At 47.6% G+C, this 13,229-nt stretch overlaps 1 protein-coding gene across 15 annotated transcripts in view; it reads left to right on the forward strand.

Moving 5' to 3' along the window:
• Positions 1-13,229, forward strand: part of HSPG2 (heparan sulfate proteoglycan 2) — a 216,933-nt gene that overhangs the window by 73,090 nt on the left and 130,614 nt on the right. For all 15 annotated transcript variants that reach the window (XM_081870613.1, XM_081870623.1, XM_081870621.1 and 12 more), the window contains 8 exons: positions 2,115-2,240; positions 4,152-4,265; positions 5,410-5,670; positions 7,391-7,510; positions 9,244-9,375; positions 10,517-10,661; positions 10,764-10,915; positions 12,267-12,413. In XM_081870613.1, coding sequence (XP_081726739.1) covers positions 2,115-2,240; positions 4,152-4,265; positions 5,410-5,670; positions 7,391-7,510; positions 9,244-9,375; positions 10,517-10,661; positions 10,764-10,915; positions 12,267-12,413 — 1,197 coding nt within the window. The remainder of the gene's footprint in view (positions 1-2,114; positions 2,241-4,151; positions 4,266-5,409; positions 5,671-7,390; positions 7,511-9,243; positions 9,376-10,516; positions 10,662-10,763; positions 10,916-12,266; positions 12,414-13,229) is intronic.

Here is a 13,229-nt window from a genome sequence, read left to right on the forward strand (position 1 = left end):
TTGGGGACAGAGCCTGGAGCCTTCTGCATGCTGAGCCCCACCGCTGAGTATTTCCCCAAGAGAAGTCTGGGGGGAATTTCAGAGTGCTCCACTGCCTCCTTCCTTCACCTCCTGTGCTGGGATGATGGAGAGTCTGTTTGTATTGATGCCGATCTGTCAAGTAACTATCAAAAAAGCAGGAAGGATGCTTGGATGTCGGGGGGTTTGTGTGGCTGGCTCTTGGTTTGCTTGGCTTGTGCTAGTAGCCCCCTAACTGTGTGCTGTGGGTTTTGGTGTGTGCCAAAGGTGGGGTTCTGCTTTCTGGGTGGGTGGGGGTGGAACACAGCTTTGAATAGGGCAGGTTTGCTTGCCTGGGGGGGTGTTGGGGTTCATTCCCAGCATGATGAATTGCCCCTCCCCACCAAGGCTGGGTGAAGCCTTTCCCAGGAATAGTAGTCCAGCCCCCTGCAATGGAGGAGTCACAGCTAATAGAATCACAGAATTGCAAGGGACCCCGCAGGGTCATCCAGCCCAACCCGCTACAATTCAGGAATTACAGGGGGCAACGCAGTTAATTCTAAAGCCAAGCTAGACTCTGTTAGGTTATTTAGGGTATCCTCAGAGATCATGGGAAGGTTCAAATTCATCGGCGCGAACCCCCACTCAACTGCTGTGGGGATAAAGGAGGCAGCCAGGAGGGATAGGATGGGATGAGGGGGTAGAATTCAGCTATTGCAGAATTCAGCGGTCAGGTTGCTCACCGGAGCAAAACGGTTTGAGCACATTACACCGATCCTGGTCGGAGTGCACTGGCTACCAATTAGTTTCTGTGCCCAACTCAAAGTGCTGATTTTGACCTATAAAGCCTTAAACAGCTCAGGACCGCAATACCTCAAGAACCGCCTCTTTCCATATGAACCTACCCAGACCCTAAGATCATCTTCTGAGGCCCTCCTTTGTGTGCCTCCTTGATCCTCCTAGATCAAGGGAAGTAATAGTGCCACTGTATTCTGCTCTGGTCAGACCTCACCTGGAGTACTGTGTCCAGTTCTGGGCACCACAGTTCAAGAAGGACAATGACAAACTGGAACGTGTCCAGAGGAGGGCAACCAAAATGGTCAAAGGTCTGGAAACGATGACTTATGAGGAACGGCTAAGGGAGCTGGGCATGTTTAGCCTGGAGAAGAGGAGGTTAAGGGGTGATATGATAGCCATGTTCAAATATATAAAAGGATGTCACATAGAGGAGGGAGAAAGGCTGTTTTCTGCTGCTCCAAAGAAGCGGACACAGAGCAATGGATCCAAACTACAAGAAAGAAGATTCCACCTAAACATTAGGAAGAACTTCCTGACAGTAAGAGCTGTTCGACAGTGGAATTTGCTGCCAAGGAGTGTGGTGGAGTCTCCTTCTTTGGAGGTCTTTAAGCAGAGGCTTGACAACCATATGTCAGGAGTGCTCTGATGGTGTTTCCTGCTTGGCAGGGGGTTGGACTCAATGGCCCTTGTGGTCTCTTCCAATTCTATGATTCTATGAGGTTTGGAGGGTGGCAACATGAAAACGGGGCCTTCTCTGCAGTGGCTCCCCGTCTGTGGAATGCTCTTGCCAGGGATGTTTGCCTGGCGCCTTCATTACACACCTTTAGGCGCCAGGGAAAAATGTTCCTTTTTAACCAGGCCCTTGGTTGATCTATTTGACATCCTATACCCTTTTAAAATGTGGCTCTTTTCAGGGAGGTGTGTGTGTTATTAGGTGGTTGTTTTCATTCTGATTATATATGTTGTGATTTTTTTTCTGTGAACCGCCCTCAAACCTCTGGGTATAGGGTGGTATATAAACTCAATAAATAATAATAATAGAAAAAGAGTCACTCTTGTCACCATTGTCAGCCCTTAAAGTGAGTGAGAGGGGGAAAGATTGCGCCCATAGCTGCAAGAGACCTGTGGGACGGGATGGGTGACAGCAGACTAGTGCAATTTAAAGTGTGGCAAATTTGCATTGAGAGCTGGATCGAGGTTTTGGTGGTGTCGCTCCTTTCCTTGAAAGGAGGGCTCCATAGTGCAGCCAGCTTCTCCCTGCTACACCCACCCAACCTCTCTCCGCAAGAGTGGCCCTGATGCCCCCTATCTGCTTCCAGTGACGCCCGTGGTTCGCGCTTGCACAGCCGATGAGTTCAGGTGCCGGAGCGGCGAGTGCATCTCTAAAGAGTTTCTCTGCGACAGCCGATCGGACTGCCGGGACATGTCGGACGAGCTGGACTGCGGTGAGCATGGCTGTGGGCTGGGGGTGATGGTGCGACGGCGCAATAACACTCCCCCCCCCCGTGCCATTGCGCCTGCCCTCACCTAAATATAGCGCACCCACCACACAGAACACCAATTCCACAAATTCCTACATCCACAAATTCCTTGTGTGAGGGAAAACTTAATACAGTGGTACCTCAGGTTACATACGCTTCAGGTTACAGACTCCGCTAACCCAGAAATAGTGCTTCAGGTTAAGAACTTTGCTTCAGGATGAGAACAGAAATCGTGCTCCGGCGGCAAGGCGGCAGCAGTGGGAGGCCCCATTAGCTAAAGTGGTGCTTCAGGTTAAGAACAGTTTCAGGTTAAGAACGGACCTCCGGAACGAATTAAGTAGTTAACCCGAGGTACCACTGTAATTTGGAGTCTCAGGCAGGATTTGATCAAACAAACAAGTGATTTTATTTAACAAAATAAGTTTATGACACAAAGTGGGTAAAACATAGGATACTTCGGATTATAATGCTATTTCACTTCAGTTCTTTCTCAGCTGTTGCACAGCTGTTGCCGCTTAATACTTTGGTTCTTAAAGAAGGTGGTGTTTTCTGTCAGTTACACACCCCTTTGACAACCCTACTCTTGAGGTGCTCCAACTAACAGACCCAAGGGGTCTCCACAGCCCTCTCAACTGGTTTGGGAGTCTTCTCTTTTTGTAGAAGAATCTCTCCCCTCCTGATGTGAATAAGACCTAAGTAGACTGTATCCTCACAGCGTCTGCTTCTCCTGGCTCAGCCTCAGCCTCCCAGTTAATTCTGGCTTATTACTCTTACAGGACACCATGCACTGTCCTTCACACTAAGCGCACTTTCTCTAGCTTGTGATATACAGTGGTGCCTCGCAAGACGAAAAGAATCCGTTCCGCGATTCTCTTCGTCTAGCGGTTTTTTCGTCTTGCGAAGCAAGCCTATTTACAGTTTAGCGGATTAGCGCTATTAGCGGTTTAGCGGCTTTTAGCGATCAGCTGAGAAGCGGCTTATCAGCGGATCAGCTGTTAAGCGGCTTAGCGTCTTAGGAAAAGGGGGGGAAGGGGGGGAACCCGCAGGAACTCGCAAGACATTTTTGTCTTGCGAAGCAACCCCATAGGGAAATTTGTTTTGCGAAGCGCCTCCAAAACGGAAAAGCCTTTCGTCTAGCGGGTTTTCTGTCTTGCGAGGCGTTCGTCTTGCGGGGCACCACTGTATTCCTCAGAGTGGATGCTTCTACCCAGAACCAACTCTCTCTCCTCTCACTCCCTAGCTCCCTACCTCAATCCCAACTTACAAACTGTCTTTCCAAATCATGGGTAGGCAAACTAAGGCCTGGGGGCCGGATCCGGCCCCATCGCCTTCTAAATCCGGCCCATGGACGGTCCGGGAATCAGTGTGTTTTTACATGAGTCGAATGTGTGCTTTTATTTAAAATGCACCTTTGGGTTATTTGTGGGGCCTGCCTGGTGTTTTTACATGAGTAGGATGCGCGCTTTTATTTAAAATGCACCTCTGGGTTATTTGTGGGGCATAGGACTTCGTTCATTTCCCCTCCCCCCCAAACATAGTCCGGCCCCCTGCAAGGTCTGAGGGACAGTGGACCGGCCCCCTGCTGAAAAAGTTTGCTGACCCCTGCTCAAAATCCTCTCCTTTCCAACTCTCCCTCCTGGAACCCCGGCCAATCAGAGGCTGCCATTCGTTAACTGTTTGCTGGCAGGAAAAAAAGAAAAAGAAAACACTCTGGGACCCAAGCTGCCCAGCAAAACAAACCTTTCTATCACAGTTGGCAGTGGGTGGGGGGCACAGAGAATTCACGGCCGGCATCCCTTTCACCCCCATGAATCCGTAATGCCTGCATTGCTGGGGGTTGGGCTAGATGACTCAGTATCCCTTCCAACTTTATAGGTCCCGAGTGTGGCATTGATGAGTTCAGCTGCGACAACGGCGAGTGTGTCCTCCTGGAGGATCGCTGCGATGGCCACGCCGACTGTGACGACGCCTCGGACGAGGACGGCTGCGGTGAGGAACGAGAGGCAGGGGGCGGCCTAGGCAGAAGCTGTTGCTGCCCCCTGCCTGCCTCATTTGGGAAACAGAAAAGCTTTTAGCACTTCTTCTTTTATTCTTAATATTTTTTAATCCATTTCACACTGTACATTTGTATTCAAACATTAATCACAATCATCAACATTTAGGATTCCCTGAATCCTTTGATTCACCCCTCTGTGGTTTCCATTATCAAACATTTTCTGCTGCGTGACATATACTTTCTCTATTTTTCTTTAAAACATCCCCTTTTTGACCTTAATTTTTAAAACATTACAAGCGTTGCTCACATCCTGCCAAAGTTTTTAGTTGTTTACAGTGTTATTTAGGTAAATTGTAAATGTTTTCCATTCCTTATTAAAGTTTCTATCTTCCTGGTTTCTGATGTTTAAATGAGTATTTTAATAATAATAATAATAATAATAATAATAATAATAATAATAATAATAATATCTTTATTGTCATTGCCCCCTCTCGGGGACAGCGAAATTACTTGGCTGCTCCATCCACCCAGGTAGGGCACTCCACTCAAAATCAGAACAACTATAAAAACACTAATTAAAACAATACAGTATAAATTGTAAAACAGAAAATTAAATTTTAAAACAGAAATTGTAAAACAGAAAAATTAATAAAATTTTCTAAATAAATTGTAAAACAGAAAATTTAATAAAAATTTTATATACACAGAGAGAGAGTCAAACCTCGGTTCCCAAATGCCTCCATTATCGTATGTTTTGGCTCCCAAATGCCCCAAACCCGGAAGCAAATGTTCCGATTGTCGAACGATTTTCAGAAGCTGAATGTGCTACGCGGCTTCCGTTTTGAGTTTCCCTATTGTGTTGAGGCTTCCGCTTTCAGTTTTCGGTTGTCGAATGTTTTGGAAGTCGAAGGGTCTTCTGGAATGGATTACGTTCGACAACTGAGGTTTGACTATATAAAATAAAGATGAGGAGTATTTGAATTCTCCTTATCCTTTTGACTTTCCTGCATCCCCCTCCCAACCAAGCCACAGCGAGGATCAAGCGATTTATCCTAGTTTCCCTTGCGTCGTCCGGGAGAGGCAAGTTCTGAGTTCAAGACCAGAACACTGACTTCCTCCTTTCTCCCCTCTCTGCAGGCATTACCACCCCTCGGCCACCTGTCACCTCCGCCCGGCCCGGTACCACTCGGGTGCCCGCTACCACGGTCTCAGTGACCACCCGCCGAGCCCCAGTCACAGCTCCGCCTGGGGTCTTCCCCGCCAAGCCCTCCCTGCCCCCCTTCCCCCGGCCTTGCCGGAAGGACGAGGCCGTCTGCTCCAACAAGCAGTGCATCCCCCGGGACTACCTCTGCGACGGAGAGAGGGATTGCAGCGACGGAAGCGACGAGAGCAGATGCGGTGAGCCCCTGTCGGCGAGTCGCTTGAGGAGCCGGACCGCAGATCCACCTAGCTCTGTGTTGGCTGCACTGACTGGCAGCAGCTTTCCAGAGTTTCGGGCAGGGGAACGTTCCCAGCCCCACCTGGAGAATGGAAGCAGGGGCCTTCTGCATGCAAGGCAGATGTCCCACCATGGGGCTTGAAAGAAAATTTTCTAGTCTTTGTAGTGCTGAAAAATGTGTTGATTGATATAGGGAGCAGTCTTGTACAGAGTCAGACCATTCCGCTCTGGCTACACAGACTGGCGGGGCGCGGGTGGCACTGTGGGTTAAACCACAGAGCCATCAGAAGGTTGGCGGTTTGAATCCCCGTGACGGGGTGAGCTCCCGTTGCTCCTGCCAACCTAGCAGTTCGAAAGCGCGTCAAAGTGCAAGTAGATAAATAGGTACCACTCCGGCGGGAAGGTAAACGGTGTTTCCGTGCACTGCTCTGGTTCGCCAGAAGCGGCTTAGTCATGCTGGCCACATGACCCGGAAGCTGTACGCCGCCTCCCTCGGCCAGTAAAGTGAGATGACTGGACCTAATGGTCAGGGGTCCCTTTACCTTTATCTTTTTACACGGACTGGCAGCAGTGGCCCATCACGCAGGGGGTATTCCCCACCTGGAGATGCTGCCAGGGATTGAACCTGGGGCCTTCTGCATGCCAAGCAGATGTTCTGCCGCTGAGCTACATCTTACCAGGGCCACAGAGGAATCTAGCATCAGCTTCTGTTTTGTGGGGCAAAGTAGGGCCTTGATTGATCACCGAGTCCTAAAATTGTGATTATAAACTATTTGCTACAATTTTAGCTAACAGATTTAAAAAGACGCTAACTGAGTCAGTCCGCAGAGACCAAGCCAGGATCTCACCAGGCCTACAAATAAAGGACAAAAGAAGAAGTGTAATTACCATATTTTTCTCTCTATAAGACGCACCAGACCACAAGATGCACCTAGTTTTTGGAGGAGGAAAACAAGAAAAAATGTTCTTAATCTCAAAAGCCAGAACAGCAAGAGGGATCGCTGCGCAGTGAAAGCAGCAATCCCTCTTGCTGTTCTGGCTTCTGGGATAGCTGCGCAGCCTGCATTCGCTCCATAAGATGCACACACATTTCCCCTTACTTTTTAGGAGGGGAAAAGTGAGTCTTATAGAGCAAAAAATACGGTAACTATTTGGAAGTGAGAAATGAAAAACAGGCCATATTCATATTTTTAGATGCGGAGAAAGCCTTTGATATTATTTTTTGGTCATTTTTGATTAAGGTATTAGAGAAAATGGAAATAGGAAATTCTTTCCTGGCTGGAATTAAAGTGATCTATATTGATAAATCCACAAAGATTTTAATAAATAATATTCTTTCAGACAAATGCCCAATAGAAAAAGGAACAAGACAAGCTGGTCTCCTATCTCCTTTGCTGTTTATTATGACATTAGTTGAAAAATAAGTTGAAAAATATGTTAGAAAACATGTCTGGTTTGAAAACATGTAAAAAAAAAGTTAGATATTTGGGAATCTGGCTAACAGTAAGAAATCTCAACTTATTTTAACATTGAGTCCTAGATCTTCAGAGTTAGAGGTGACCCCTGGGAGGTCATATTGCCCATCCCTCTGCAGCTCAAAGAACGCTTGACAGATGGGGAGGGTTTTGTGGGTGGTGGCCGGGTACCAGCTTCTGAATTCTCTCTCTGTCTCCCGAACAGGCACGCCCAGTCCCTGTGAGCCCAACGAGTTCAAGTGCCGGAACGGGCACTGCGCCCTCAAGCTCTGGCGATGCGATGGGGACAACGACTGCACAGATGGCTCGGACGAGCTGAATTGCCGTAAGCGTTTTGGGAGCGCCAGGGGTTTGTCGATTTGCATCCGGGTTTCCGTGTCCCAGGCTTAACACAAAAACTCCGGGTGGCTCACCAAAGCTGAGGCCCTTTGAACTGAATCCAGCTAAGTTCCCCCTGGAGCAGGCCCCTTGGAATAAATGGGGCCTAAAGGAAAGTAGGTGGCGCTGTGGGTTAAACCACAGAGCCTAGGACTTGCCGATCAGGTCGGCGGTTCGAATCCCCGCGACGGGGTGAGCTCCCGTTGCTCGGTCCCTGCTCCTGCCAACCTAGCAGTTTGAAAGCACATCAAAGTGCAAGTAGATAAATAAGTACCACTCCGGCGGAAAGGTAAACGCCGTTTCCGTACACTGCTCTGGTTCGCCAGAAGTGGCTTAGTCATGCCGGCCACATGACCCGGAAGCTGTACGCTGGCTCCCTCGGCCAGTAAAGCAAGATGAGCGCCGCAACCCAGAGTCGGTCATGACTGGACCTAATGATCAGGGGTCCCTTTACCCTTTACCTTTTAAGTTAGTCATGCCCAATGAACATAAGTGGGTCTACTCTGAGTAGGACTAGCAGCAGAGGGGGCCCATTGGAATTAATGGGGTGAAGTTAGGCGCTTCTGGTAACTTCAACGGGTATATCCCCAGTATTCATAGAATCATAGATTTGTAGGGTTGGGAGGGACCCCTAGTGGTCATTTAGCCCAACTCGCTGCAATGCAAGAATCACTGGCAGGTGGCCATTTGGGCTAGCATTGGATAGAACCATTTCTTTGTTTATTTTTTATGTATTACCAACTTTACTGAAAATTTTTAAAACAGTTGCCAAGCATATACATGAAGCTTTGTATGCAGTCATCCACATGGCATCAAAACCTTAAACTACAGGTGCCATTCCAGTCCTTCTAACAATTTTAACTGTTTACAGTAGTCTTTAAGATAAGTTATAAATTCTCCCCATTACTTATTGAATTTTTGGCCTTCCTGGTTTCTGATTCTTCTGGTCATTTTTGCCGTTTCGGCTTAATCCATCAAGTTGATCTGTCATTCTTCTCTGGTCGGGACTTTATATTCTTTGCATCTCTGGGCCAATAACATCCGAGCAGCCATGGTCACGTACATAAATAGTCTTTTCTGCTCCATTGGGAAACTGTTTCAGTAGGTGCCGAGAGGTGTACAGTGGAACCTTGGTTCTCAAACTTAATCCGTTCCGAAAGTCCTTTCCAAAACCAAAGCAAAACCAAGGCACGCTTCCCCATAGAAAGGAATGCAAAACAGATTAATCCGTTCCAGACTTGTAAAAACAACCCCAGAAACAGCCATTTAACATGAATTTTACTATCTAACGAGACCATTGATCCATAAAATGAAAGCAATAAACAATGTACTGCAGTCACACAATAAGTCAACCAGTAGCTGAACTGGGTTTCACACAGTCAAAAAAACAAAACAAAAAGAGCCACGAAAACGCAAAATAAATAGCAAAAACAGACAGACCTCCGCGTAACACTCAAATTGGAACACTTCCTTCTGGGTTTGCAGTGTTTGGGTTCCAAGTTGTTTGAGGACCAAGGCGTTTGAGAACCAAGGTACCACTGTACAGTGAAGGCACCTGCCTGATGATCAAGAGGCGGGGAGTTCTGCAGTGTAGGTGCTGCCACACTAAAGCAATATCAAGCTGGTGAGCCCGTTTCTTCACCCCAGGCTGCTCCGCTAATGCTCTTGTCCTCTCCGCAGCTACCAAGGGCCCTGGGGACACCTGCGCTCCAGACCAGTTCGTCTGCGTGTCCACACGGACCTGCATCCCGGCCAGCTACCAGTGCGACGACGAGACGGATTGCGCAGATCGCTCCGATGAAATTGGCTGCAGTGAGTTCGGGGTGGCAGGGGATGGAGTGGGAAGAGTTAAGCTCCCCCCCCCAACAAAGTGGACTTTGAATATGATTTGCGTCCCAAGGCATTGTGCGACCCACAAAGTTCCCAGGAGAACAATAAATGACCCTGACACGGAATATTTGGTTTATGGCTTCAAATGGGCCACAATTTTATTGGTTACAGACGTGAGTGGTTTGGCTTAGGCATTGGGGTGAAGCCAGGCTGTATCTTGACTCCTGCCTGCCTGCAGGGAGTCCATGGAAGGTTAAACCACCGATGGGGGTGCCCTATGTTGTTGTTGTTTAGTCATTTAGTCGTGTCCGACTCTTCTTGACCCCCTGGACCAGAGCACGCCAGGCACTCCTGTCTTCCATTGCCTCCCGCAGTTTGGTCAAACTCATGTTGGTAGCTTCAAGAACACTGTCCAACCATCTCGTCCTCTGTCGTCCCCTTCTCCTTGTGCCCTCCATCTTTCCCAGCATCAGGGTCTTTTCCAGGGAGTCTTCTCTTCTCATGAGGTGGCCAAAGTATTGGAGACTCAGCTTCAGGATCTGTCCTTGCAGTGAACTTCCATACATCACTCCTGGGAAAACCATAGCTTTAACTATACGGACCTATATCGATATATCACAATGTCTGAAATAAGGATGGAACTGCATAGAGGCGGATTCCAAAGTGGCTCACAGCCGAATTGCAAAATTGCAGCTCAGTACAGCAATCAAATACTAGAATCCTTTCAGAGCTTAATGCTACAATCCCAGCCAATATTTTATCGTGTTTATATCCCCCCTCCAAGGAGCTCAAGGTGGTGTTGGTGTGCATGATTCTCATTTAATCCACACTACAACCCTGTGGGGTAAGATTGACTTAAGAGCCAGTGTCTGTTGCCCTAGGGCACCCAGTGAGCTTTGTGGTCAAGTGGGGATTTGAACCCTGGTCTCCCAGGCCCTAGTCCGTCATGCTGACCATTAGGCCACTGCTGGGTAGGCATTTACACTTGCAGATTTCATGGTTGAGGTGGAAAGAGAGCATGAGAGAGATGATCCCCCCTTTCTTTTGCAATTCCTGCCTTGCAAGAAGTTGGAGCAGATGATACTTTGGTCCTTCTAACTCTATGATGCTTCTCCCTGTCTAGCCCCTCCCCAGGTGATCACGCCCCCTGAGGAATCCATCCAGGCCGCCCCCGGAGAGACGGTCCGCTTCACCTGTGTGGCCGTGGGCGTCCCCACCCCCATCATCACCTGGAGGCTAAACTGGGGCCACATCCCCAGCAGTCGCAGGTAAGCCGCGGGTGGCCCAGGTGTGTCTGGTCTCCATCCCCCCCACCTTTTTCTTCCACCACCTGGGCTTGGGGATGCTGACTCTGCCCCTTACGACCACAGGGTGTCCATCACCAGCAAGAACGGGCGGGGGACACTGGTTATCGAAGACGTCAAAGAGGCCGACCAGGGAGCTTACACCTGCGAGGCCATCAACGCCCGCGGGATGGTTTTTGGCATCCCTGATGGAGTGTTGAGCCTCACACCTGGACGAGGTAAGACAGAGGGGTGGGAAAGGCGGGGTGGGGACCGTTTGAGCAGGCACTGATCTATCCATCTAATTAGCATATCTGTTGAAGCATTTCTTTAAACAGTGCGTAGTTCTTTTTGTGTGTGTGTGTGTTTTTAGAAATATTTATTTGGTTTTTCAGATTAAAATTTTACAATCACATATCCAACAAACAACATAAAAACAAGAGTCCAAGGAATCTCCTGGACTTTTCTCCTCTCCTTTGTGGGTCCTATTGTTAATCATTTCCTCCTGCATCTTTTATGATAATCCAAATCTTTTACATCTCCATTGTGTCCAAAATTCACCATTAAACTACAAGTGATCTAATCCTACTAACGATTTTAGCTGTTTAGAATGGTTTTTAAGATAGATTATAAAATTTCCTGTTCCTTATTACAATTTTGGTCTTCCTGATTTCTGATTCCTCCGGTTATTTTGGCTATTTCGGCATAATCCATCAATTTAATCTGCCATTCTTCTCTGGTTGGGATTTGTACACAGCAGGTAGTTAACTTGTGGCTTTAAAAGAGGACTGGAGAAATTCACAGATTTGGGCGCAGCACTGCTTCTGAATCTCAGGTGCCGGAAACCGCAGGCATTGCTCTCGCACTCGGGTCCTGTGTGAACAGGAGACTGGGTCATTGGCCTGATCCAGCAAGCTCTTAATGTTCTTGTGAAAGGCTTACACTCTCAGAGGCTCTCGACATAGATGCTGCTGGCTGCCAGAACCTCCGTCATGAGACTCTTAATCTCAGGGTTGTGGGTTTGAGCCCCGCAAATGTTCCCTGCATTGCAGGGGATTAGATTAGATTACCTTTGAGGCCCCTTCCAAGCATACAGTTTTATGAAATACCATAAAATTATATAGCAGTGGAAATGATAATTTAATGATTGGCACTCTCTAAACACTCCTTTTTCTGGTTATTTGGTTATAGCTTTTGATAGAATATAGATAATTGAACAAACCTTGTTGCATTACATTCTTCATTAAATTATCTTTCCATTGATGTATAATTTTATGGTATTACTCCAAAAGAAAGTGGTGTTATGAGCCATCAAACCTCGGAAATACACTTTCCCCAAAAGGTTTCCGCAATTTTGGCCACTAGTGTACATGCAACAAACACAGACGCACAGGACTCCCTCTTGACAGAACATTTTCCTACTGGCCTTTAATACCGTCCCAACCAAATTTTGTTTTTCTCTTGCATATACTGTGCTGCTATATTGATCTGTTTGATTTACATCAGTGAAATCTTTTATAAAAAACCTGCTGGCATGTCCATCCATCACCTTGGATCCCTGACAGCCTCCTCCTTCACCCCCCACCCCAGGACCTTGCCCAGAAGGACACTTCCACAACGAAGAAACCTCCCAGTGTTTCCCCTGCTTTTGTTTTGGCATCACCAAATCTTGCCGTGGCACTAGCCGGCACCGCAACCAGATCCGCCTTCGCTTCGACACACCCGACAATTTCAAAGGTAAGTGGGTTGGGGGTGTTATAAGAAAAAACTTCTCCTTTTCCCTTATGGGGTACCCAAGAGCCCAGATAGAGTCCTTCAGTGGGTTCCCTATTGGTAGGAGAAAATAACAAGAGGCCAACCAGAGAATATTGAGAAGCAAAGCAGCTAGTAAGCCTGATCTTTATTCAACTGTTGCAACAGGGTCCTCACTCACCACACGCAGGAAGGAGGAGGAACCCGGAACAATGGTGTGCAAGCCCTTATATAGACTTTTGAAACTGCCCACCCTGTAGCACAAGACCACCCCCCAAAACATCATACATACATCACAGAAGGGGGTTGTCTACAGCAGAAATACATCACAATAGGCAGTCTCCAGCAGAAATCCTGTTTGCCAGGATATCTGTTATTGGTCACTGATTGCTTTACCTGAGCAGCCTGGCCTTACGTTTGCAATGGTAAATACTTTTAATTCCTGAATCCAGTTCACAGGCTCACCCTATTCGTACACGCTTAAGACAGGTAAGCAAAAGACAAGGGAGAGGCTATTCCATTTCCTTCCTCATTGAAGATAAATATTTGAGTTCAATTTGAGAGAGTCAAAATGACTTCAGGATTGCTCTCCTGTTCTATTTCAGACACGTGGTTTATATACATATGCATGTGTTTGCCTTGTACATTTATGAATGTTTTATTTTATATTTGGGACCTTAAAGTAAAGGTAAAGGGACCCCTGACCATTAGGTCCAGTTGCGGACGACTCTGGGGCTGTAGCGCTCATCTCGCTTTATTGGCCGAGGGAGCCGGCGTACAGCTTCCGGGTCATGTGGCCAG

This window comes from Podarcis erhardii, assembly GCF_964252035.2.
Source record: "Podarcis erhardii genome assembly, chromosome: 7".
Taxonomy (NCBI): domain Eukaryota; kingdom Metazoa; phylum Chordata; class Lepidosauria; order Squamata; family Lacertidae; genus Podarcis; species Podarcis erhardii.